Consider the following 26,401-nt stretch of genomic DNA (forward strand, 5'->3'; position numbering starts at 1 on the left):
CATCATAAAGATAGGAAAATTAATGAGTATAATATCAGGCATATTCATCAAACGTATTGTTGAACATAAAGCAATATTTTAATAAACAAATCTGTTTCTGATTGGTTAACGGTAACTTTGAAGAGTTATTTACGAACAAACGAAAATATCTATGTGTCTTTTGGTTTATGACCCGAAGGAGTGAAATAAGATACAACGACGATAGCAGGTTGATTTTTAGCTTACGTTTTGTTTATTATACAGGAACATTTTAATGTTATCACTGTATGAGAATCAGTGCTCTATTGATCACGTTCATGTTTATTGCACAGATATAACATTTATTGTTTTATTCTGTGACGAACTTATAAATGTGTGCATCGGTGCAACAATAACCTCACCTCTCTCTCACGTATTCACAGTGTGTGTTTCTTTTTGAAGTTCACGCAAAGCTACACGAGGGATACCTGCGCTAACTGTCCCTAATTTAGTAATGAAAGACTAGAGGTTAGTCATCACCATCTACCGCCAACTCTTGGGCTAATATTTTACCAATTAGTAATGGAATTGATCGTAACATAATAATTTCCGCATGGCTGAAAGGACAAGGATGTTTGGCGAGACGGAGATTTGAACCCACAGCCCACAGATTATGATTCGAGCACCCGAGCCACATGTCCAGCCTGGTCTCTATTCACAAAGGTGAAATAAAACGTTCGAACATCCGCGGTAAAAAGAAAAATATATAAAAATATAAATGAGCCGCTCAAATAAAACGTTCAGTAATTGACTTTTCTTCCACTGTTTTACACACTAAAGCTGAGAATTCATTTTAATTAAGACTATTGTAATATGACAAAACTGCTTTGTCTATCCAAATGTAATCTCTTGGCTGTCCAGAAAATTCTTTTAATTCCACATTTACTTTATTTCTGTACTTTTATTCAATCACAAGGGAATCAAATATTTAACTTTGATTTTTTTTATATTTTTATACTGTAATGTTTATTATCTCAGCAGAAACCAAAATGTAATAATTCTTCAAAAGGTATTAGAATTTTTTGTTTCCTTCATCATGTATTAATAGTGAAAGGTTATTAAGAAAAATAACACAATTTTCGTAATGAACTGGATAGCATCACGCACTTAACATATTATTGTGAAAGCAATTTCTACCCTATTTTGACTGTTAATGTGTAAAATGCAAGTTTCATATTTTCTCAATTATATTTTCGAATTTAAAAATGGCCTCAGACAAATTTAATTAGCTAAAATATTTTAAAAATGCTTTAACGCGTTTCACACAAAAACACAATAAACATTACACTTTATCAAACAATGTTAATTTAACAAATGCTAACGTCAGGAAAAGTTTCAAATGTACTTTCATTTTATTTTGTTTTTATTTACAACAGTTGTGCTGCAAGAGTGTGAACAAGTAATTATCCTACGGACTTGGGTTCAAAACTTAGTACATCCAAAACACTCTTAGCACTCTTAGTTCCAGGTGGTTAAGGCACTTGACTCGTAATCTGAGGGTCACGGGTTCGAATCCCCTTTACACCAAACATGTTCACCCTTTCAGCCGAGGAGGTGTTATAATTTGATGGTCAATCCCACTATTGGTTGGTAAAAGAGTAACCCAAGAGTTGAAGGTGGATTTTGATGAATGACTAGCTGCCTTCCCTCTGGTCTTACTCTGCAAAATTAGGGACGGCTAGCGCAGATAGCTCTCGTGTAGCTTTGCGCGAAATTCAAAAACAAACCAAACAAATCACTCTCAAATGCAGCACGTTATAAGATTGACTCGCTTAAACGTTACCATTTTAGGCGGCAAGCGCCACCTATTGGTTGTATTTCTTCTGTCTTGTAAATCAAAATTAGTCTAAGCCTTCAAGAGTTTCTTACTTAGCCGCTTCTCCCATTATGTACAGAAGGTAGTTTAATTTGAAGAGCAGTAATGTATTATATAAACCAAACTATTTCGTCAACTGTTTGTGAATATATCGTTTAAGAAAAAGTCTGAAACAATTTGATAAAGCTTATTAATTGTTTGTGTTATTTTAAGTATAAAACTTCATAATTGACTATTTACGCTTACCTACTGCAAGAATCGAGCCTCAAATTTTAGAATTATGATCCCACTAACTGAACCACTGAAAGCCTTTTATATTTGGCATTAAATTAATTTTAAAATATGATTACAGTTAAATTGAATACATTTAAAATATGAGGTTTTCTGTATTTAATTAATACGTTGGATTTTCAGGTTTTTAACTGGCTAATTTGAGCTCAGGTAGCGCTAATCTAAATTATCGCTAAATAGAAGTATGCAAATGCTAATCCTGTGAGATTTCCGTGCTCAGACGGTTATTGAAACTCAGAAGAATAGATGCAGTTGTAGCATATTAGCAAACACAAATCAACTGTCAGAATTTTGCTTTTTCTCAAAATTATACGCCGTTTTCATTATATAAAGTGAGTCGTTATGCGTGTAATAAACTGCTTGAATAACAGTTTTTGTTGGTAGTATCACACATCTATGCACTGCGTGACAAGAGGTAAAACAGCTATTTACATGACTTAAAAACTAAATGTATAATTGAACAGGAAGTTAAGTATTTTAAACTAAAATAACTTCTAAAATCACATGTAAAGATGAGTATTTTTTAAACCATCTTTAAAATTAACATGATTAATGACCTTTATACTGTTCCAGCTAATTATTTTAATTCAAGTTTAGATTAGAATTTTGTAGAGTATTATAGAACTTAACATATTCTGGCTCCAATGTGTTTACAATGAAGTATTTTAATTCCCTAATTTATTTTATTAAAACTAAAATAATGCTTAATTGAGTAAAAAGGTAATAAAATATTATACAGTTTATTAATATTTTACTCAATCATTTTTTCTTTTAAAATTCCCCACCAGGAATACACTGATATGTCTGTGGACTTACTTATACCGCTAGAAATCGGGTTTCGATATCCTTGATAGGTAGAGCATAGATATTCCTTTGTGTATCTTTGGGTTTAACTTGAAACAAACAAACAAACAAACCTAGTAGCGTAACTTTTCTACATATTTCAACAGTATGTAAATTGTAAAAGTTAATATAAGTGATTATTCAGGATTAACCAAATGATAATATATGATATCAGATAAGAAAGAAATGTTAGATTATGGGTTTATTCTACACTACCAACGTCATCTAGGATGTATGAATATAAGAATAATTCACTTGTGTGTTTTTAATTTGTTTTGTTCGTAATCTCCTTCCACAGTTTTGTAATAAATAGGACCAATTTGGGATAGCAGGGAGGATGTTTCTATCGTTATCTAAATGGTGTAGCCCTCTATCAAAAGGATATAAAAATAGAGTCTAATACCCGCTCGAAAAGTTACCCAGAAATAATAAGGTCTATGAGCAGGTGTTTAGGGCTTCTACATTTGACATCAGATTTTGTGTTTCACCCACCTCCTTATGCATGGGAGCTAAATGTTTGAAGTCGTGTTCACACCTTTACGTACAAGATAGCGGAACCAAATTTGACACATCTACTCATCTATTTCAAGGGGGTGTCCCAACAAGGCTTTTTTTGTGGTTACACACCTCTTCTACATAACCGTACTCTCCCTACTAATTGGATACAAATGGTGCTAAAAACAGACAAAAGGTCACCTAGGCATAATGATGTTCTAATAATAGGTTTTCAGGGTCACTTATTTCGAAATTGGTATAATATTTCGTATTCTTGGTCTCTTTTAGAGATCCTTGCGTGTCATGTTCATACTTTCACTCATACTTCAGCGTGATCAAACGAAACACACTTACTCAGAACTTAGATCATGGATGTCCTACCGACTAATTAATACAGTGCAGACCGTCACTCTTGTGGTAGCTATAGAAACATTTGAGAATACTGTAGGTGCTTCATCAGTAAATTGGAGCATATGTGAAACATTATTCAAAGATGTTTAAAAGCACCTAAAAAGCATTCATTATCATAATTTCTTCTATAATTACTCCAAAAGAGGTTTATACCTAAAAAGAAAATACTCACTAGTACACCTCAGCATTTATCCCAAGTTTGGTCCCTGTAGCTCTGAGTAGGTAATTGAAAACAGCATCAATCATGGCGCTCTGCGATTCAGAGGGAGACCACGCAGACAAGGTTTTTATAAGATTTAGTTTAAGCGACCACAGAAACCTACTCCCAGATATTCATTATGCCTGTGAGCTCTTTTAAATAATGAAACTCCCCAAGCTATTTTGTGCCTGCCTGCTAAGTATGGTTCTTTTTGTGTTTGTTTATTGTCATTAGACTCATAACTACGCAATGGGCTATCTGTGCTGTGCTATCCATGGGTACCAAAAGTGGGATTTTAACATAATAATCTTCTAATATTCGTTGAGACAATAAAGACAGCTTTATCCTACTTGCTCTCCAAACCTTATGGGACATGATGTACCTGTTTAATGTATAGCTTAATATTAATTCTTATTCATACTTTCATACTAAAACGTTACATAACTGTTGGGCCTGTATGTTTTGATAAACTAAACATGCTTGTTTTCACTTAGCAACATCAGTCTTCAAAACTAGCATGGTCATTAGTCACGGAATTTCTTTCACATATTTTGTTGTTCAATGTTATTAGATTAATTTCAGACTGATTTCATAACCTGAACTTCTGATTCTAGTCAGTTTATTTGAATTTGTTGAATAGTCTTTCTTTTCACAAAAACCTCTTTTTTAATATTCAAGCTAAATGTAGTTTGTGAATGTGATCTTATGGTTGGCATTCTTATATTTCTTTCCAGTAACAAGCAGATATGATACGCTGTAAACGGTCTTGCATGCTTATTACCCTCTAAGATTTTGCAAGATCAATAAATAGTTACATTGAGTTTAATTACGTTATTTTCAGTAATATTTCAATATTTTGCCCTCCCGTGTCAAAGCAGAACGTCTGTGGACTTACAATGCCTTTGTGATTAACTTCAAACAAACAAACCTATATATTATTTTTCAGAATCCTTAACAGGTGCATGAAAAACTGATTTCCTACAAACTTTTCTAGGAATTTATTACAAATCGATCCATATCATGCCGCAAAAATGCATGATAATGGAACATGGTATCTATCTATGTTTTACGTTTTGTTATCTTAATCCTGAACTTGCTGATTGCGTTGAAAAAATATTAGTAGAAGATTTGTTTGCAATAAACAAAATCCTCATTGTACCTATTCAGTTTTCTAAGCAATTATTAAGAGAACGAATTCTAGAATCAAAAATGGAAAGCAATTATCCTGGACTTGTTCACTTACGCTGTTTCCTAATTGCAGCAACTCTAACTCTAGTAAAAAATAATCCTAGGTGTGAAGAAAAATTGCAGCCAAAAGGAATTAAGTGTGCGACTTAAATACATTAAATCAAAATATGTGTCCTAGCTAACTAGCGAATGAATATTTGCTGTGAAATTATTTTTAATGCCACAATTGTAACTACTAGTTTTGGAAACCAATTTTGATTTAATTTCTTTAAGCTACACGCTCAACCCTTTTTGGCCGCACCTTTTGTTTACACCTGAAGTGTTTTTGATTAACCACAGAAACTAAGAAAGTGACACTCGATACTCACCAACAATAGCGTTAGAATCCAACCCTACTGTTTTGAACAGACCTAAACTTTACAAACAAACCAGATTCTTTCAAATATAAGGTGCTATATTTCTTCTATAAAACAGTGTTACTAACTTTTTTAAAGTAATGCCATGTAATTTAGATTAACAGTTTCTTGTAATCACCAGCATGAATTCAGTAGAGTCGTATCAGGTAGTTTTATTTGCAGTAATTGCTTAAGCTAATATCGCTTGAGGCTAACGATCTTCAATTAGGAAAATTCCATCTGCTTAAAAGTTAACAATGAATAATAAATATTAATTGTCCACCCACATGACTATTTTGAAAACTTGAACTAGAAACTACTAATTTAGTTTTCTTTGCCTAAGCAACACTTGTGTATAACACGTCCTTTCATCCAACATTTTTACTGCTCTAAATAAGCCGTCTTTAGTCCGAATGACAAAAACGGCCACTTTTACTTTTAAGTGAAGCTGCAATGAAAGTTTTAGACAGATAATATTCGTGAGTTTTTTCTTAGGCATGTGCAAATATTTTGCTCAAATATGAGCGATTCTTTTTGAATAATTATGCACGTGTCTCTTATATCCAGACTACACCTGACATTTTATTGTAGGTTGTAAAGATCTATCAGCGTGTCATATTTGAAAAAAAACCAAAAAACATTCATAAAAGTTAAATATACTTTTCTATTAATGTAAATTTCAAGTACTTTCGGTGAGAGGAAAATATAAAAAACAAATTTAGTCAAAATTCAAGATTTTGTATTTTGTGTATTTCTTAAAATATTGTTTAGAAATCTGGTACTAAAGTAAGACTTCAATATAGCATATCGACTGAAAGTATGTGTTAGTTTGAATTAACACGCTCCGAGCTACAGGAAGTGGAAAGTTGCTAAACTCTCACTTCTATTAATAACACGTGCAGGTTGTTTCGGCAGCACGACACACTACTATGTGTCGACTGACAGAATAGTATAGATAATATCTCACATACATTCTTGTCTATTAGCTTAATAACATTTAGTTAATTTAGTGTTTTTGAGTACTTAAAGAGCACGGTGCCCTTTATCTTTGAACTGTGTTTAATACAAATTACTTAATCTTTAAATTTTTGGCTTAAAACGTGTTACGTTTTGAATTTAAGTTCATCCTGTTGCATGTAGTAGTTTCCAATGGTTTCTTTTGGTTTCTTTTAATAGATGAAACGAAGTGTGTGTGAAATGTTACTCTTATCTTATCTATAGATATTTATGCAAAATATTTCTGTAATAGAAGTCTCATGGTAACTGAGCAATAAGACTGAGGGCTTATAAAGTTAAAAATCTGGTTTAAATACCATTGGTAAGTTTGGTTTGTTTTGAATTTTGAGCAAAGCTACAGGAGGGTTATCTGCGCTAGCCGTCCCTAATTTAGCAGTGTAAAACTAGAGGGGATGCAACTAGTCATCATCACCCACCAACAACACTTGGGCTACTCCTTTACCCACGAATAGTAGGATTGACCATCACTTATAACACCCCCACGGTTGAAAGGGTGAGAATGTTTGGAGTGATATGGATTCGAACCTCAAATTGCGACGAGCGCCTTAACTACCTGGTTATGCCGGTTCCCTTTGTAAGTAAAACGCTGACAGTCCATTCTGAAGCTTTGCGCTTAACAATAAACAAACGTAACAGAACAAGCGTACAGTGTATACTAACTACCTCTAGCAATTGTAGTTCAACCTACGACGAAGTCTCTCCATGAAAATAAAAACTATGGTAGCGTATATTTTTGTTTTTTGAATATCTGATGAAACACATTACACGTTTACAAGAATTTTTCCTTAAACACTTATAATATGTATGTTTCAACAGGCTACTAAATTAATCTGTGATGACGAGAAAACCCACTTGTAGAGAAAAATATATATGTAAAAACGGTTGGTATGGGTTGAGAAACTTTTTCATTTTTATGTAGAGGAGCGTTGTTCGCTCCTCCACATAAAAAAAAAAATATCAAGCCATACCAGTCGTTTTTACATATATAACCTATTATATTATATATAAAATGCTATAACATAAGTTTGAAGAGACAAGCGTACATTATAAATATTTTACTCCAGTATATATATATTTAATATAAAATGAAAGAGCACACATATTTAGGTGCAACTTCGAACCATTACTGTAGGATATATGGCTCGTTTTAAATTGTTTTACGTTTTTAATGTAATTCAAGGAATAGCTTGCTTGTGCGATAAACATGCAAATCTAAAATAAGTCCACAAAAGTTTATATTTTGTAAGAAAAAGACTTAAATAGGAACTAATAAGTTTGAAAATAATTTTGTTCCAGGTTAGTTTATATTGTTAAAATACTTTAGTTCCCTTAGTAATTTCATGATAAGTTATATATTGTCAGATGTTTTAAATAATATGTTCCATAGTACAATTAATTAAAAAAGTCCTAGAAAAACTAGGAGTACACTTTTATCTGTTGAATGGAACATTGACTTGAAAATAATAACTGATTGCGCTATTATAAAAAGAAAATATTTTTAAAAACCTTATAGGGTGTTTGTGTCTTATAGCGTGAAAATCGTGTTCAAACAAATGTAATAAAATAAAGTTATAAAGTTACCAATTTACAAGATAAATGGATGTACAAATTTATATTATTGTTAGAAGGGTGTCTATCAATCCCTATTAATATTGTTTTTAATTCTAGAAAATCGATTTTTGTGTGAGTTTGTTTATTAAAGATTGAATTTGTTAGGCTCAAATTAAATTTTCAGGATACAAACGATATCACATAATATTTCAACATATCAAAGAAGTTTTAAAATATTTGTATCTACCGAAATAATTTTGTCGCTATTGTCAATCATTAGTTTACAACATAATAAACACACTTTTTTTTTATTATCTTCTGTTTGAATATCGTTTTATTTCTTTGTTTAGGCTAAGATTGTTCAGTTTCTTTTGAGGAAATGTTTCGTCACCATTGGAGTATAATAAATTAATGTTGTTCCTTTTTTTTGTCTATAACGACAACCCCCGTTAGTACAGCGGTATGTCTCCGGATTTACAACCCTAAAATCAGCGGTTCAATTCCCTTCGGTGGGCTGAGCAGATAGCCCGATGTGGTTTTGCTATAAGAAAAACAAACAAACATTTTTTCTATAATGAAGTGCAAAGCTGAATGGTTAGAATAACTTTCAAAGTTGCAGTGAATTAGCTGTAGATACGTAATACACAGCATTTTGAAAACATAATAACTGGGCAAAATTACAAAAAATTTACTTTTCCAATAACATGGAAAAATGTTATTTTTTGGTTTTTTTTATAAGCATCCATTTTGACAAACATCCCACTTTTATAAACGCAAACTGAATTAGAGACGCTTATTATATACGCCATCTTTGGATTTTAATTGAGCGTTAACGTAAAAAAAAATTAAGAAGGAAGTTGCAAGCCATTGTGGAGTAACGAGATATAATATGAGGATCCATTACGTGTTTTATGATGTACATTTAAGTTTTCTGCTTATCTGATTTATTCCCTCAAGGACAATAATGCTGAATTTTGTTTCTAGTTAGCTTTAAAAATAGCTACACAAGCTGTTTGAATTGTAGATAAAACTATGCAAAAAGATGTGTTACGGTATCTATAATATACTAAATACAATTAGTAAAAAAGGTAGGAGAAGGCTACATGTGTTTTCAGAATGCAACATCATAACCATGGAAGTTAAAGGTGTATAATGATAATCAAATCTGAATCTTCTATTTATTATTTTCCCACACGTACTGTCTAGTTGCCATTTTATTAAAGCACCTTGACTGAAGGAAACATAAATTTGATTATTTTTTGACATTTGCTTAATTTTACATATAGTGAGCTATACAGATGAATGAAGTCAAATATCAGTTGGGATGGATAAAACTGTAAGTTAAAATAGTCAAAATAATTTCGCCCCCCACCAGTGGCTCAGCAGTATGTCTGCGGACTTACAACGCTAAAACCCAGGTTTCGATACCAGTGGTGGGCAGAGCACATATAACCAAAATAACCAAAAATGATATTATGCAAATGTACTTAATATTTATTAGAAAACTGAAGTTACAACTTTGCAATTTCGTTATTCGTAACACAGAAAAATTTAACTATTCCTGTTACTTTGTATTGTTCTAAAGAACAAACAAGATTTTTTTACCATAAATATAAACGAGACATTAAACATTATACACAGAGAGAGAGGTTTACTCCCTATATTTGCTGTTAATTTTATAAGACTATTTAACAATGTAGCAAAAGACATTACCATCAAGCTGAGGTAATTTATTGTTCTCAAACGCATTGTTATTATCTTCGCTCGTTTTACCTATTAAAATAAATAAAAGTACAGAAAACGGTATACAGGTTGGAAAATCGAAGATAAATTACAAACTTCTTTTATACTTAGATAATATTATAAACATTAGCAGTAATAATTGTCAAAGTTTTCTAACACTGGGAGGTTCTTTACGAAGTACTATGTAAATTATGCTTTTAACTCTGAAATAAGTGACGAAGTTGTTGTGTTCTTACCATAATACATTGATCATAACTTAGGTTTTAAGAAAATAAGGGATCGTTCTTTTATAAACTTTATATTTTACTTTTATCTTGATAATGTTTATTTATATATCATTAAAATGCACTCAGAATGAATGTAAATTTCTTATGATGTTTTATCTAATGCCATTCCCAGAACCCACAGACTTGGAACTTTCCTTATCTGAGTTTCTCAATACATTCGTAATTAGGTTATATTTTAGCTACTGGCGAACATGTTAATTTTATTATTACCTTTTTTTCAAGTCACTCAGTCATAATCCACAAATCATACGCCCACTTCTATGAAAAATGATATTTTGTCATGCGATAATACGGATAATATCAGTGAAGTTTTAAAATACCATTAACTCAAACGTAGCACGCGATATAGACCGACCATTTCAGGAAAAGTGACATTGATACAGCCATTTATAAATCAACTCGATTACACACTCAAACCTTTGATTTCGAGCCCTTTAATTATGAAACTTTTTCTGTTCTTATAGGGAACAAGGTATAATACCTTACTATTAGTATAGGATACAGTTAGTCACGCTATTTCCTAAGTCTTGCTACTTATGATTAATCTAAGATTTTAAAGTCTGGAAACAAGAGACTTGTTCCCATGTTAATTACTCCTCCCTTATTATGAAAACCTCAACATAGTGTAACGTGATTTTCTGATAAACTTCATTGAAAAATATAGTGTTGGAGGGTGAAGTTCACCTGCAAGAATCTGTTACTGCAAACCAACCGTATGTATTACGTCCCTTCCGAATGAAAAATGTTACCACGAATACAGTATGTAGACAGAACACTATCAGACAAAATCTAAAAATATAGACGTATTAATTTACCAAGAACCAAGACGTTATCAATATTTATATAAGTCGTTTAGCCCTACGCCTTATTATGGAGTGTGTTTTTTTTGTGTTTTCCTTATTATGGAGTGTGTGTTTTTTGTGTTTTTCTTAAAGCAAGGTAACATCGGTCTATCTGCTCAGTGCACCGAGGGGAATCGACCACTGATTTTAGCGTTGTAAATCCGGAGACATACCGCAATACTAGCGGATGATACTTTATTATAGAGCATAATGCAATATACATTTGAACCATATTAACATTTTACTGGCAAATCATCATAACCATTGTATTGATAATAATGATAAACTTAAGTGAAATATTTTAGGGTAATTTAAAAGTGATAACTAATGTTATGGTGTATTTATCACTGAACATTGCATGTATAAGAAATACCTTCTTTTTATTATAGCGCAATCAGTTATTATTTTGAGGTTAATGTTACATTCAATAGATAAAAGTTTACATATATTTTTTCTTTGTAGAAGCCATCACGATAGCCAAGATCAATAACATAATGTTAAAAATAAAAATATTATAATCAGTGCGCTGAAAAAATGAATTTTTAACATTATTTTATTTAGAAGAACAGCACACGTAGGCGAATTTCAGTGAGTTTACCATTGCAGTTGATTTCAATTAGATCTACAGAAATACATTTTCATTTTATTTTTTCATTATTCATTTTATAGTTGTTCTAACGTTAATTATAAAACTTTGGTTTTATAGATTATGAAAATTATCGGATTTTTTTAAACATCAGAAAACAAACATATTAAAAGATTTTTAAGGCTTACACTTTTAGTTTCAGTTGTTTTTGGCACAGGTAATTAAGTTTAACTGTACGTTGTATGTTAGGGAATGACAAGTGTCTCATACCTCTTTCCCGTTGATGTACCATTTCAAAATAGCAGCTGGCTTGGAAGGCGCTGCAGCACACGTGACGTCAACAACGTCTCCTGAACTGTAGCTGTCACGAATTCCTCTCATTACAGGGTCTTCTTTTGGAAGCTCTGTTAATTGGACACTCGAACTCAGTAATGTTTAGAACGAATAAAACTGAAAATGAGGAACAGTACAATACAACATGCTAATGGTTTCAAAATGAGGTAAAAACGTATGTCAAAACCTCCAGGAAAAAGATAAGCTGTTTTTTAATTTCTCATTAATAAGTAACAAAACTGACCAAAATACATCACAAAAACGATAACTAAAATGCCAAAAATGAAAATTATTCGAACACGATAAGAAGTTTTTGTTTTTTTTAATTTAAGCTCAAGTGATCCATACTGCTAGTGCAATTTACCAGAAAGTTCCAAGAAATTTCTGTGATCTAAATTTTTGAAATATCATAACGCTGTAACGATGTAAAATTTCAGAAGTTATTCGTTTTACATAATGTTCAAGTCGCTGACTTCGCAAACCGTCTTGCATTTATTTATCCATACCAACGTGTTGGATTAATTCTCGCTTTTATTTAAGCAAAAGTGCAAAATGTTATTAAATAACATTTGGTCTATCTTATATACCACTAATTCTTATTACAGTCTATCATATGATAATCGACAGTATTTTCGATAAAATCCTAAAAATGACAAAAAGGCTTACTTTTAAAATTAACGTATTGAAAGAAAACAAAATCTGGAACGTCGTACAATCACCCAGTACTTTAGATAACTAGGATTATACTTGTGTTGGTTTTCTTGCGTTGTTACTTCCAACATTGCAAGATGAGAAGGATTAGCTATTATGAAACAAATGCACCTAAACTTATATAAATATATTGTGAATGATTGTGTTCGTTTTGGATATTCACACAAAGCATTAGCTATATCTAGTGTGAAACTTAATAACTAGAGGGCACACAATTAGTCAACAGGACCAATCTCTAACCCTCATGTGACCGAATAGATTTGACTGTTACTTTTTAAACGCATCCACCTCATCAATAATAAAAAGGGTGAGATAGTTAGTTAGTTTTCTGCCTTAATAAGACGACAAAGACGGATACTTAGATTCATGGTCCGATAATCTAATGAGTAGCCTCTTTAGACAAGCTAGAGCACTGAGACATTGATATTTTTGTGAACTAAACTGCATATAGCACCCAGTATAACTATCGTTTCACGAGCGTTATTTTGGAGTGGTGAGTCCTGCAGTTTTATATGTTGCTCTTTTTCTGTGAATAAACCATTCGATATATAATATTTTGTTGATCATATTTTTCTGCTTGGCTTCAGTTTGCGGAGTAGCTGACAGTGTGTGTGTGTTTTCTTATAGCAAAGCCATATAGGGATATCTGCTAAGTCTAATGAAGGGAATCAAATCCCTGATTTTAGCATTGTAAATCCGAAGACTTATTGCTATCCCAGCGGGGAACGAATAACTGACAGACCACTGACTTGATGTAAATGATATTTCATTCCACTTTTCAGAAGATATAGTTACTGTTGTTGTTTTGTCGCAAATCTACATTATTGGTTATCTATGTTCTGTCAACCACACGAAATACGCCCTCAGATTTTAGGATAGTAACTATGTAAGTTTACAGCTCATCCACTGAAAAACCAGAAGATAAGGTATTAGAGCTTCTTTAAATATGACTGTTCAGTACACCAGTCATTATGTGTTTGAAATATTTAACATTTATTTATAAATTAATACAGTCTAATAGTCTGTTATTTTATCTGCCTTTTTGCTAGGCTTATCTAGTGAATTTGTACAAGGCTGCGGATCGAAAATATTAAGGTTCTAGACACGGTATACCTATTAACATACTTAGGCCTGGCATGGCCAAGCGCGTAAGGCGTGCGACTCGTAATCCGAGGGTCGCGGGTTCGCGCCCGAGTCGCACTAAACATGCTCTCCCTCCCAACCGTGGGGGCGTATAATGTTACGGTCAATCCCACTATTCGTTGGTAAAAAAGTAGCCCAAGAGTTGGCGGTGGGTCGTGATGACTAGCTGCTTTCCCTCTAGTCTTACACTGCTAAATTAGGGACGGCTAGCACAGATAGCCCTCGAGTAGTTTTGTGCGAAATTCCAAAACAAAACAATTAACATACTTTGTACTTTCACGTGAGCATTGTCACAACTGAAACATTATATTATGCTATTTAGTTGTGATATTTAGTGTGTTTTTTAAGTCAATTCAGGATTTAAAAAATTGGGAATGGTTATGCCTGAGCTTTAGAGATTTTGACTTGCACGATTCATATTCCTTATGTCCTAAGGTAATGTATTGTTATGAATATATAGGCAATACCGCTGCCGGTGTAGGGACGATGTAGAATTTTCGTCGAATGGTATTCTAAATATCTCCTCAATAGTCATCAGAACTTTACAATAATATACAGTTTTTCATTTTATGTCAGTATTTATTTAATGACTGACTCACAACTTTTCGTGATGTCTGTAAATATCATAGCTGAATTTGAATTTCTTGTTCTTTTTTCTTCTGCATAATATTTATTACAAGATAACTGAAAGTTCAAAACGATGGCTTTAACCATTTTCACTGAAGTAGCATTGTTTCAAACTAAGTACCCGTTTTGATGATTATCATTAACAGCTACTAGTAATAAAAATCATAATTCTAATGTAAATGACGTTATCATTAACTCTTGAAGTTAGCTTTCTTAAAGTAAACTTGTAGGAATGGCTATCAATATTTCAAAAACAATGCAAACCAGATAGTAGAGATGACAATTGAATCAGGAAAGAGCTAGCACATAACGAGTTAGTTTAATTCACCCAATGTTTGTATGTTAAGATGCTGCTACACTGTGTGCCATCCATACCATGTTGTTTGCATTGCTTTTAAAGGAATAATATTAGGTATCCCTTCGTTTCCTTTCTTTTTCAGAAATTTTTCTTTACTTGTATGCATGTGTATTCGTCATTGCTCAATTGTATAAAGCTTAGAGGTTTCTTTTATAACCATAAACTTAGGTGTTTATCTACTATCAAACCAATATACTAAATCTCTTCTAAAAATTAATTTATGTGAAGTTACTGCGTGTACGCATATCCAAATTATTTAACTCTAAAATAGTAAATTTATATATCACACCTTGGCTTAATTTTTAGATTCTACTAAGCTAACGAAATGAAACAGTTTGACTTATTCATTATCAATACAAGCTTTCTGTATAATTTGTAATGTTTTGCTTCAATAAAATAGACAACAATAAAACTTTATTATTATTATTGATCATAGCTATCAAACTCTTTGTTAAATAATAATAGATAAACAGACTACAGAGAACTGAGAATGTTATCTTAAAACGATTTCGTTTCCTCAACAATTCTATATTTTATGATGCTATATCTAACAACAATGTATTTTGACAAAAGTTCTGATAAGTGAACTTCATTGCGAAAAACTGTTTCAAAAAGGTCATGTCCGTTGTTTCCGTAGATTCTCATACGTCAAAAAACAATGTCACACTTTGCTTATCATAGCTTGGGTACAATTTGTTGTATGTGTTTCGTTCTGAATGGTCCTAGCTATTTAAAATGGACTTTATTCCTTTGTTTTCCGATTATAAATTATAAAATCATGATCTCAGCACATCTTTACTATCTTACTGTATGAATGATTTGATTTGGTAGGGTTGTTACGTGTCTTTCCCAAAAAGAATTATTAACGCCAAACAATGTTAAAATGTAGTTTTGATCCCGTTTCACCTTAACTTTGTAATAACTGTATTTCCTCAATAGTTTTTTTGATTTGCTTACTCAAAATCGTTTTAACACAACACAATCAATCCTTTGCATATTTCTCTTTCTTGCAACGTTAAGAGGCAGTTAATGAGAAATAACTTTTGTTGTTGTTGTTTGTTTGTCTTTTTTTTCGAAAGGTAGGATTTTCCTTTTGGTGTCACGCATCTGAGCAAAATTTACACTTATCTATTTTACGAGTTTATTCTAATATATGTGTTGTTTCAGGTAAAACATTTAAAATGAACTCGGTGTTAAGTATCTAAAGTTTAATGCATATTAAACTCGCCAAAACTCGTCTACATGATAAAGTTTATAAAATAATTTTTTATTCATATTCTGTTACTCCGAGTTAAATGTTCATTCAGTACCTTTTCAAGTTGAATTGATAATAAAATATGTGTAAAAACTAAAACTCGTTTCAGGAGAATAGAATTACAACTTCATGAAAGTAATTTAGTCAAAATCGTACAAGCTCCTCTTACAAAATAAAACCATCAATTAAAACTTATTAATTTAGGAATCTTTCGTTAATGGTATTGTTTATTTTTATGCGTGCATTTTTTATGGAGTTTTACCTACCACTAACAAAATGGAGTATTTTTAATATATCTTTCCGTTCCATAACTTTAGGTAACAAACTGAATATTACTCCGCATTTTCTACAGTGCGTTTGTCTAATATTTCACTAGTGACCTACATCAGTAAAAAAGCCTCACTTATCTCCTACTTAACATTTTACGGGTTAGTTTCAATTCCTAGTCATGAATTCATTTTGGATTGAGGAAAGATTTCGCGACTGCTATGTTTTGGGGTAATATATCACAAGTAGTGAGATAAGTTTCTACAACTTCATACCGAGTCAGTCTGTTATTGCTGTACCACATAAAAAATTGGAATTGGAAGTATTACAGAAAATACTTAGATGCTAGGAAAAAAAAAATTTAAATCAAGCAGTTCATACGACAATTATCATTGAGCCGTTTGACATTTCATTTACATAGCAACTACTTTATCGTGACAACAGTACATACTTAAAGCTTTCATTGTCCTTTCAACTTTTCACACATTACTTTTTCTTCAACTTATTGTCTGTTCTTCTAATCATTTCAGATCCCAATTTACTTTTTTGTGACCAAGAAAACTAATATAATTTCTAAATAGCCATAAAATTATCTCTATTTAACTACAACCTCGATAAATATATAGCGTAAGCATTTTCTAAATATGTAACATCAGCCGGCTCCTTTTTCGAAGACTCTTTTAACTTAAAATATATTCTTAATCAACTAAATCATGAAGCTTTAATGGCCAGTTTTGATGTAATCTCCCTCTTCACAGAAGTCACAACGACTCAAGCCTGCAAGACAGCTTTAAAACTTTATATCCAAGACCCCAACCCACTGATACACATCCCCACAACCAATTAGCAATCCTTATAGAATTCACTATTACCGAAACTAAATTTATGTTTAATAACCAAAACTACCTACAAATAAATGGTCTAAGTATGAAGAATCCTGTGTCACCCGTTCTAGCCAACATTTTTATAACACAGATTGAATCTCAAGCGACCGATTCAGTCTTACAGCCACCACTATACTGGTACAGGTATGTTGATGATACAATTGCTGGATTCACATCTACAGAACACACACTTAGTTTTTTCAATCACGTTAACTCGATACACCCCAACATCAAGTTCACCTGTGAACAGGAAAAAGTAACAAAATATCATTTCTTAACCTCAGAATTACTAGAACTGATACACAATTCAAAACAAAAATCCACAAAAACTCACCCATACTAAATTATACATTCCCTGGGACTCAGCACATGAAGCAAAACAAAAACTCAACATATTAAGAAATCAAATAAACACAACCACAGAACTATGTCCACTTGATAAAATTAATAATGAAATCAACAAAATAAAACAACACTTCATTAATATCAACAAATTTCCTCACAAAACCGTGGAAAAAAGTATACGCACACACAGAGACCAACAACAATAAATCCCAAGATACAACAAACTACAAAACCTTATACTGCTGCATATCATATGTTCCTGACATCAGCGAAAAAAATAAAGAACATTTGGAAAAACTTATAACAAAACACAACTTTCCAGTAAACACCAAATTTATTCAAAAAACAGGTCCATAAAGTCCATACTATGTGAAAATTACGCTGACAAACAAAACACCAACATAACTTATAAAATACAATGCAACAACTGCCACGACATCTATATTGGAAAAACAAGCAGAAACATAGAAACTAGATGCAAAGAACACAAAAAACACTTTCACACGTTTTTGAACACTGCAAACCAAATAAACATAACATAACCATAGAAAACACCCAGATATTAAGCAGGGAAAAATATAAATAAACGCAAAATCAAAGAAACCTACTTGTACAGCAACTAAAACCAAAATTAAACAATTATAAAGGAACACCTTGATACCTATACTAATTAATAACATAAAATCCAACTGCAATGCCCCATTAATTCCCGTACTCGTTTATACTCTCGTCCCCAAGACATGTGTCCGGCAACGGTTACTTGCAAACTTCAAAAGTGTTAACCTGAAGATAACCTAGGAAGGTCGAAATATTGTTCTCTCTTTATCAATAAAAGTGTTAATATCCATACTAGTTGGTCTGAGATACATTTTTATTGAAGTGGGTTTCTTGTCATTAAGAATTTGTAAACCATCTCAGAGTTGGTTTAGTTTATACTAAAAACATTCTGTGATGATACTCTCTGAAGCCTTCAAAGAGTAGCCATATGAAAAAGCAGTTGAGAAATTATAAAAATAATCGTACCTGCCTTAACTACACTTATGACAACACATAATTATTAAAATGTACTCCATACCCAACTGCTGTTTCTGTGACCATTCAAAGAATTATCTCGTCAGATATTTAAAATATTTTTGCCGCCGTCAGATATCCCAGATATGTATAATGATCACTGTGTTGTGTTGTGTTTTCTTTCCTTCCTATTTTAGCAGATTATATTTGTATTACACTATGCAACCACTTCATAATTAGAACGTTAAGTATTCACCTTTACTACATGAGACATAAAGATGCTACAGAACCGTCAATGAATACTTTTTATATGTCAAAAACATATTTCCCAGTTGGTACGGTGTAAGTTTAAGAAATTATTGTGGTAAGATTCGGAGTTCAATCTCTTGTGATGGAGAGAGTGAAAGATAAACTAATTTGTATCTTTGCGCTTAAAACAGTCAATGGAGTTTTGTTTTAATTTCGTAAGAAGGAAAATAACTCAAAAGTCTTAAACTAAATAAAACAAGAACAATCAATTTCTTCTATTTTTTATCTGGCTTTATTGGAAGTGTATAAGCTTTATGTATTCGAGGCATAAAAAACGCGCTTTTTTCCGGGGTTCAAAGGCTCTCTCGTGATTCACAGAGGTCCACATTTATCAATAAAACTCCTCCAAAAGCTACTCACTAGTGGCACCCGAATGGCATGTGTCAACTTTAGGCTCGATAGCTTATGAACAAAGAATGTGAGCGGAGTTTCAAACATAGCCCCACCAGGATTCTAATAGTGTGTATGTGTTTTCTTATAGCAAAGCCAAATCAGGCTATCTGCTGAGTCCACCGAGGGGTATCGAACGCCTGATTATATCCTTGTAACTCCGTAGACTTACCGCTGTACCAGTGGGGGACTCCTAATAAAAGCCAGGAACAAAATTCCCGAAAATTTAGGTTTAGTAAATTTAAAAACCCCTTCTAGATGCTTATCATTCCTGGATGACCTGTCACGTGCATTTTAGCCTCACGTGGTACGCTCTATGTAGGGAGCTAAGACTTGTAGATAGAGTCGCCCCTGGTCCTCTCCCATTCTACTAACCAGAGTTTATTCTGCTGGCCCCAGACATACGGAAAGAGTCCACTAGTAAACAAATAAATTCATATAAAGTTCACACTCAATGTTAATTAATATAAGAAACACCCAAAGAAAAAGGTTCGTTTTTTGTTTATAAATCAGTATTCTCTAGTATTCAGTAACAGTGGAAACGAACAGCACAGTTCGTAAGAAACTATTTTTATCCCTAAACTTGTAAACAATTATTTTGTAATAGGTTACAAATATATTTTACAATTTATTTCTTGCTATTTCAATATCCTTATTTCATAAATCCTGGAGTAACAGATGCTGCTTTATCGGTTTAAATGTAATAAATGTAGCGTGCTTGATATTCTCAATCAATAATGTTATATTCCCATTTACATCCGATGTTCGTGTAGCGTGCTTGACAATAGCTTGAAACATTTTATTCTAATTCAAGATTTCGCTAAGTTGCGAAAATATAAGAGCTGTTTATAACTTCACACTATTATGGTTCCTGTTTAATGTCTGCTTTCAAGTTTATAAGCTAGTACCAAACGTAAGGTTTATCGCATAAAAAATACAAAAAATATACATAGATGTACTTAAGTAAGTTGTATATGGTATAATGCATCTGTGCATGTGTGCTGCACATTTTCAACTCATCATGTGATCAAACATCAACAGTTTAACAGCAGGTAAAATACGAATGGCTCGTGCTGGTCAAGCTACACGTGCGAATCGAACACCACAGTTTCACTTATAAAGAGTTATTGAAAGACTAATTTATTTAATTGTAACAAATCATTAAATGTTCAGACCTTAATGTGTATACATATATGTGTGTGTGTGTGTGTGTGTGAGTGCTCGTGTGTTTGTCGCAAAGCACTATATCCAAACAGTACAATCGATTGTCGTTCAAGGTAGATGTACAGTCAACTCAAATAGCGAAGAGTGATAACTATTTATTCTTCTTAGAATATTGTCGGTGCGTATATGTATTACATAAAATATTATTTTCATTTTATAAGGATATACGTCTAACCTGACAAACTTTTTTTTAAAATAAAGTAATTATGTAACAATCTCTTACACTACACGACTGTTTTGTATCGTTTTGCTTAGATGATGGCTTTTACGACCATGTTTTGTATGTCTTCTAACGTTTGTTTCACGATAAATACTAGTGTGTTCACATTCCCATGAAAGGTACCTTTATTTGGTCCACACATCATCCAGTTCCCTTAAGTAGCTTTATTCATGTTAAACGTTCCGAAACATTAGCGACTTCACTTTCTTAGTAAAAAGTTCTATGAAGGTAATTTATGAGCAAAATCTGCATAACTGGAATTTTGCGTTATGACATAACAATAAAATATGTCCCAGATTAGAAACTCTCGCTCTTAATGGACTCTTAGATTCAAATCCTCATTCTTAAAAGTTGGTTGTTAATTTGAAATGTTGTATATAAAGTCAGTTACGTATCAAAATGTCTATTTGTGTATTTAAACAAACTAGCAATAAACACATTTACCATGGATATTACCATGAACAAGATAATTCAAATTATTATTAAATAATTTTAATTGTTCATGGAATCGTTTTACTGCATTTTATCTCTTGCGGATTCTTAATATAAACATCATATAATTTTTCCGTTCCTAGAAGTCCTTGTGACCATTTAAGAAGCTATTTAAATTTCACTAAAGTATTGAGACATGTGATCGAGATATATGTATAACTGGACAACCTGAAATTAATCCATTTTCATTTCATAAAACTTTTTTGCCTATCCATTTTTGGCATAAAAACGTACTTTTAATTCTGAAACACTTAAGTTTCTATAAATTATGTTTTCATGTGTTATAAATTGCTTAGATTTCAGAATCTACATTTTAGTTCTCTAGTTCTAATGGTATTTCAGTTGATGTTTTATTATATTCAGTTCGAAGACTTTCGGTATATAAGTCAGTTTCATACGTGAATTAACCCTAATTGTTAATATTCTCACAGGTATTTACAGCTTTATTGAGTAGCACAAGTTAGGCATGATTTGTTTCTTTTTATAATATCATTTCATTACGCCCTATAACCAAGAGTTACCTTGGTTTCTTAGATGAAACTTTTCAACAAATTATTTTTACCCCACAATTCCAATATAACATTCTGTTTTATGTACCTTTACACAACATATTACTGAAATGTTCGCGTTTAGTTTGAAAAAAATATGTGTGAAAGGAAATATACTTTTTAAACGATTTACATCATACAGATTTCGCTCCACATTCATCCGGCGGTTACATTTTATCCAAGAATCCCCCGAGAGTGTTATCAATGGACATTTCGAATCTTTTGCATCATATTTGTTTGAAAAATAGAGCGGGCTATCTTAGATCGAATGGTTTCTTTCTGTTTTTCGTGCAAAGCTACACAAGGACTATCTGCGCTAGCCGTCTTCAATTTTGTAGTGTAAGGCTAGAGGGAACGCAGCTAGTCATCATCACTCACCGCAAACTCTTGGAATACTCCTTTACCAAAGAATATTGGGATTGACCGTCATATTATAACGCCCCACAGCTGAAAGGGCAAGCATATTTTTGTGTCACGGGGATTCGAACCCGTGACCCTCGGATTACTATTCAAGTGCTACATGGCCATGCCGAGTTCTTTAAATCAAAAGGATTGCTCTTACCTTATTCCCGAAGAGTATGATGAAATGAAAAGGAAAATTCGCCAAAAGTAATTTAGAAAAGAAGATATTTCAGGAGTAAAATAGTAACATTCTTTTGTTCAATTTCTTTATCTGAGATGACGTTTAGCTTAAGTGACGCTATTCCCGAGAATCTTCGAAATTCAAGAGCCGTCATGAACATGCTTCAATAGAAACAGAAAGAGAAATTAATTTTGCATACTATTTAAATTGTTCTTAAATTTTAGTCTAGCTTTGCGTACTATTCAACTCCGATTTTTTCTTTTTGTATTTCAGTTCTTTTTGAGTTAGTAAAACTGTTTCTTAGCGAAAACTAAATGCATGCAAAATAACTATAGATTTTTTCCCTCAAACCTTCATTCTGGTTTCTGTCTGATTTCTATACCACTATTGGTATCATGTTTTATAGCTCTTCTGTAGATGTTCCAAACTGTTACGTGTGTGCCTGACTATGCAACAATAGAGTGTCATGCCATATTTTCGGGTGAGCTATCGCGTGACATGTTTCAAGTACTTTACTTAGTTAAAGCGACTAAAGTCAATGGTTACATAACTATCCATTATTATATGTTATGTTGCTTCTGTGAGTTACTGTTGAAAGTATCTATCTAATTAATTTGTACTTTATTCGTATTTCATTATAAAAATGTTGTTACTATTGGAATATATTTAGCGATGTTGTGATTTATCATGTTATTCAGAAATCAGCTAGATTAACAAAACACTTTTCTTTATTCTAATAATCATCCTGAATTACTATTATTCTTCATGATTTATATAACGGGGAATTTTTTTAGTTCAAATTGATACGATAAATAAATATATAGCATAAAAGTAATTTGAAGTATGGGTAAGATAAAAAAGCAGTATGTAAGATATTTACCTACATAATATCATAGTGCAGGCACACAGTGTAGTAGATAAAAAAGATATAAATTAAATTCAACTGGGATTAAATAATTACATATATATATCTTGCTATATCTTAATTCCTGACTGTACTATTATGTAGGAATGAAGCAAATGCTATCCCTACTGTCTTGTTTCCATTGTTTTAGAAAGATTAATGCTAACCATTCCTGCATTTACTACCTTTTCTAAAATATTTTTCTTTACTTGTTTTCTTACTGCAGTAATTCGATAGACATACGAAGGTTGTATTTACAATCACGTTTTAAATAATTAGACATTGAAAGGTTGTATTTATAACTAAGTCCTACTTGCAATGAATTTCCAACTCTAATATTTATTGTTTACCTTTTATCTCTCCCAGTGATACAGCGATATGTTTGAAAACTTACAACGCTAGAAATCAGATTTAGATTACCATGTTGGGGAGATCACGAATAATCCATTGTGTGGCTTTGTGCTTAGCTACAAAAAAACTAACCTATTATTGAGTGGTGACTCCTTTGTCACCTTGAACTTAAGCTTTTAAGCTGTTTAAAAGAACACCAACATTATATAATAAAGCTAACTTCAACAACAATTATGTTGTTGTTTTTATTACTACTAGTCGTTAAAACACTTATAAAACGGATATTACGTCAGAAACTATGTCATCTCAGTGAAACTGATTGACACCATTGTTTTGGATTTTGTATCATGTAATGAAAAAGTCAGAAGAAAGAAGAACAAGTCCACAATTGGTGACTCAGTCAGTACATAAATATTGTTAGAAAGAAACAGTGTATAGTTTTATAAAGTTCTGATGAACTATCAAGGAAATACTTAAAATATCATTTCGATGATCAATCCGAGACAGTGCTACCTTCTGCCTGATATATAAACTATTTATTATTACTGTTGTTCTTTTTATAACCAATATCTTACACTAACGTTATCTTTTAGTTCCAATGAAATAAGTATTTATTGAAGAATTAAAAACAATAGAGAAATATATATTATTTGTTCTCACTGTGAATAGACAAGTTATCTATTGAACCACGTTTTTCAAAAGTAACCCGATATCAAAAATCATTTTCTTCAGAACTAGTGTGAAAAAAGCCAATTGCTTTATAAAATATATTAATTCAGATTTTCTTTCTTATTTTGGAATGTGTCAGATAAACTTGAATGCTGCATATGTTCAAATGTTATTTTAATATGGAATTTCTCTTTCTATTTGTTGGTTAAAACATTTAACTAATTTACCTGTGTATTTTACACAACTTAGTAATAAATGTAAATATGAAAATCAAAATTAAATAACGTACCTTTTCAAAATACAATTTAATTTTTTCTCACAGCACCAAGGTTATTTTATTAATAAAATGAAATATTATTATAATAATACTTGTTTATTTTATTTATATTTTTGACTACTTATGATGTCATGTCTCACCATAAATTCTTAATTCTCGCTCTGCTCTCTCAGTTTGGAAAGAAGGCGCTTCAGCTGAGACTTCACAACGATAAGTACCTTCCGAGTCAAGGTCTGTCTGGACCAAGGACACGTGGCTTTCTCCAGATCTCTCCAACTAAAAATAATACATAAAATTTATAAGGACGAAAAAATATCTCTGTAGCAAAATAAGTTCATTCCTTCATTGACAACGCAATAAGTGTTATTCTATATATTATTAAATGATGTTAAATTGGAAAATATTAATAACTTACTGTACTTTGCGAATATCTGTTTAGGTGACAACACATGCACTGAAATACCTTCACTATTCCCTCATTCTATTCATAATCTAATAGTATTTATAAAAATTGTGAATAAAGGCTGACAGGTACTGTATACCACTTTTACATTCTCTCCTTCTTCTTAAATAAGTTGCCTGGTAACTAAATGCTAACATTTTAAATGTATATTTATCAGCAAGTACTCGAAGATAAAACCTCAAATTGTACCATTGATGTAAATGTAGCAATATACCCGAAAAACAAATGTCATTCATAAACCACTGATTGTTTCACATAATTCTAAAATTATCAGACTCTAACACAATGTTTGTTTGTTTTGGAATTTTGCACAAAGCTACTCGAGGGCTATCTGTGCTAGCCGTCCCTAATTTAGCAGTGTAAGACTACAGGGATGGCAGCTATTCATCACCACCAACTCTTGGGCTACTCTTTTACCACCGAATAGTGAGATTGACCGTCACATTATAACGCCCCCACGGCTGAAAGGGCGAGCATGTTTGGCGCGATGGGGATGCGAACCCGCGACCCTCAGATTACGAGTCGCACGCCTTAATACGCTTAGACATGCCGGGCCACCTAACACAATGCATCATCCACCTTGGCCCGGCATGTCTAAGCGTAAGGCGTGCGACTCGTAATCTGAGGGTCGCGGGTTCGCATCCACATCGCGCCAAACATGCTCGCCCTTTCAGCCGTGGGGCGTTATAATGTAACGGTCAATCCCACTATTCGTTGATAAAAGAGTAGCCCAAGAGTTGGCGGTGGGTGGTGATGACTAGCTGTCTTCCCTCTAGTCTTACACTGCTAAATTAGGGACGGCTAGCACAGATAGCCCTCGAGTAGCTTTGTGCGAAATTCCGAAACAAACAAACAGACAAATCATCCACCTTAACTTCACAATAATCAAAAGCACCATGTTGTAATTACTCTAGCTGAAAAATAACGAAAATAATCAAAAAGACTTAGTTTGATCAGTCCTGATAAATGCAACATAGTAGCAAGTCATCTGTGTTCTGTGCTGAGAGTTTCCAAACTGGAGTACACAGAATAGTGTCAGGGGCGTAGCAAGTACATAAGTTACACAGTAGTGTTAGAGTACTCAGTATCTATAGTTCCATTGAATGGAGGGGAGCGGCATAGTAAAGTTGTAAAATGTTCATGGGGTTTATGATGAGAAAGTTGAGAGTCCTTGTTCTCAGCTCTTAATTATATCACCTTTACTACGCTCTATAGGGCTATTTTCAAGATTCACGGCTTGTATTCAATCATAAAAACATACATGCAAACATATTTTCGTGTGTGTGTTTTGTTGTTATTTCTTGAGGACCGAACATGATCAACGCTAGGTGGCAGTGGTATGCGCTCTACTGAGT

At 32.5% G+C, this 26,401-nt stretch overlaps 1 protein-coding gene across 2 annotated transcripts in view; it reads right to left on the reverse strand.

Annotated features, from left to right (window-relative positions):
- Positions 1 to 26,401, reverse strand: part of LOC143255358 (uncharacterized) — a 136,134-nt gene that overhangs the window by 14,968 nt on the left and 94,765 nt on the right. For both annotated transcript variants that reach the window (XM_076510877.1, XM_076510878.1), the window contains exons 3-4: positions 24,724 to 24,859; positions 11,953 to 12,086 (exon numbers count right to left, since the gene is read on the reverse strand). In XM_076510877.1, coding sequence (XP_076366992.1) covers positions 11,953 to 12,086; positions 24,724 to 24,859 — 270 coding nt within the window. The remainder of the gene's footprint in view (positions 1 to 11,952; positions 12,087 to 24,723; positions 24,860 to 26,401) is intronic.

Source organism: Tachypleus tridentatus, chromosome 7, assembly GCF_004210375.1.
Source record: "Tachypleus tridentatus isolate NWPU-2018 chromosome 7, ASM421037v1, whole genome shotgun sequence".
In the NCBI taxonomy this organism is placed as follows: Eukaryota; Metazoa; Arthropoda; class Merostomata; order Xiphosura; family Limulidae; genus Tachypleus; species Tachypleus tridentatus.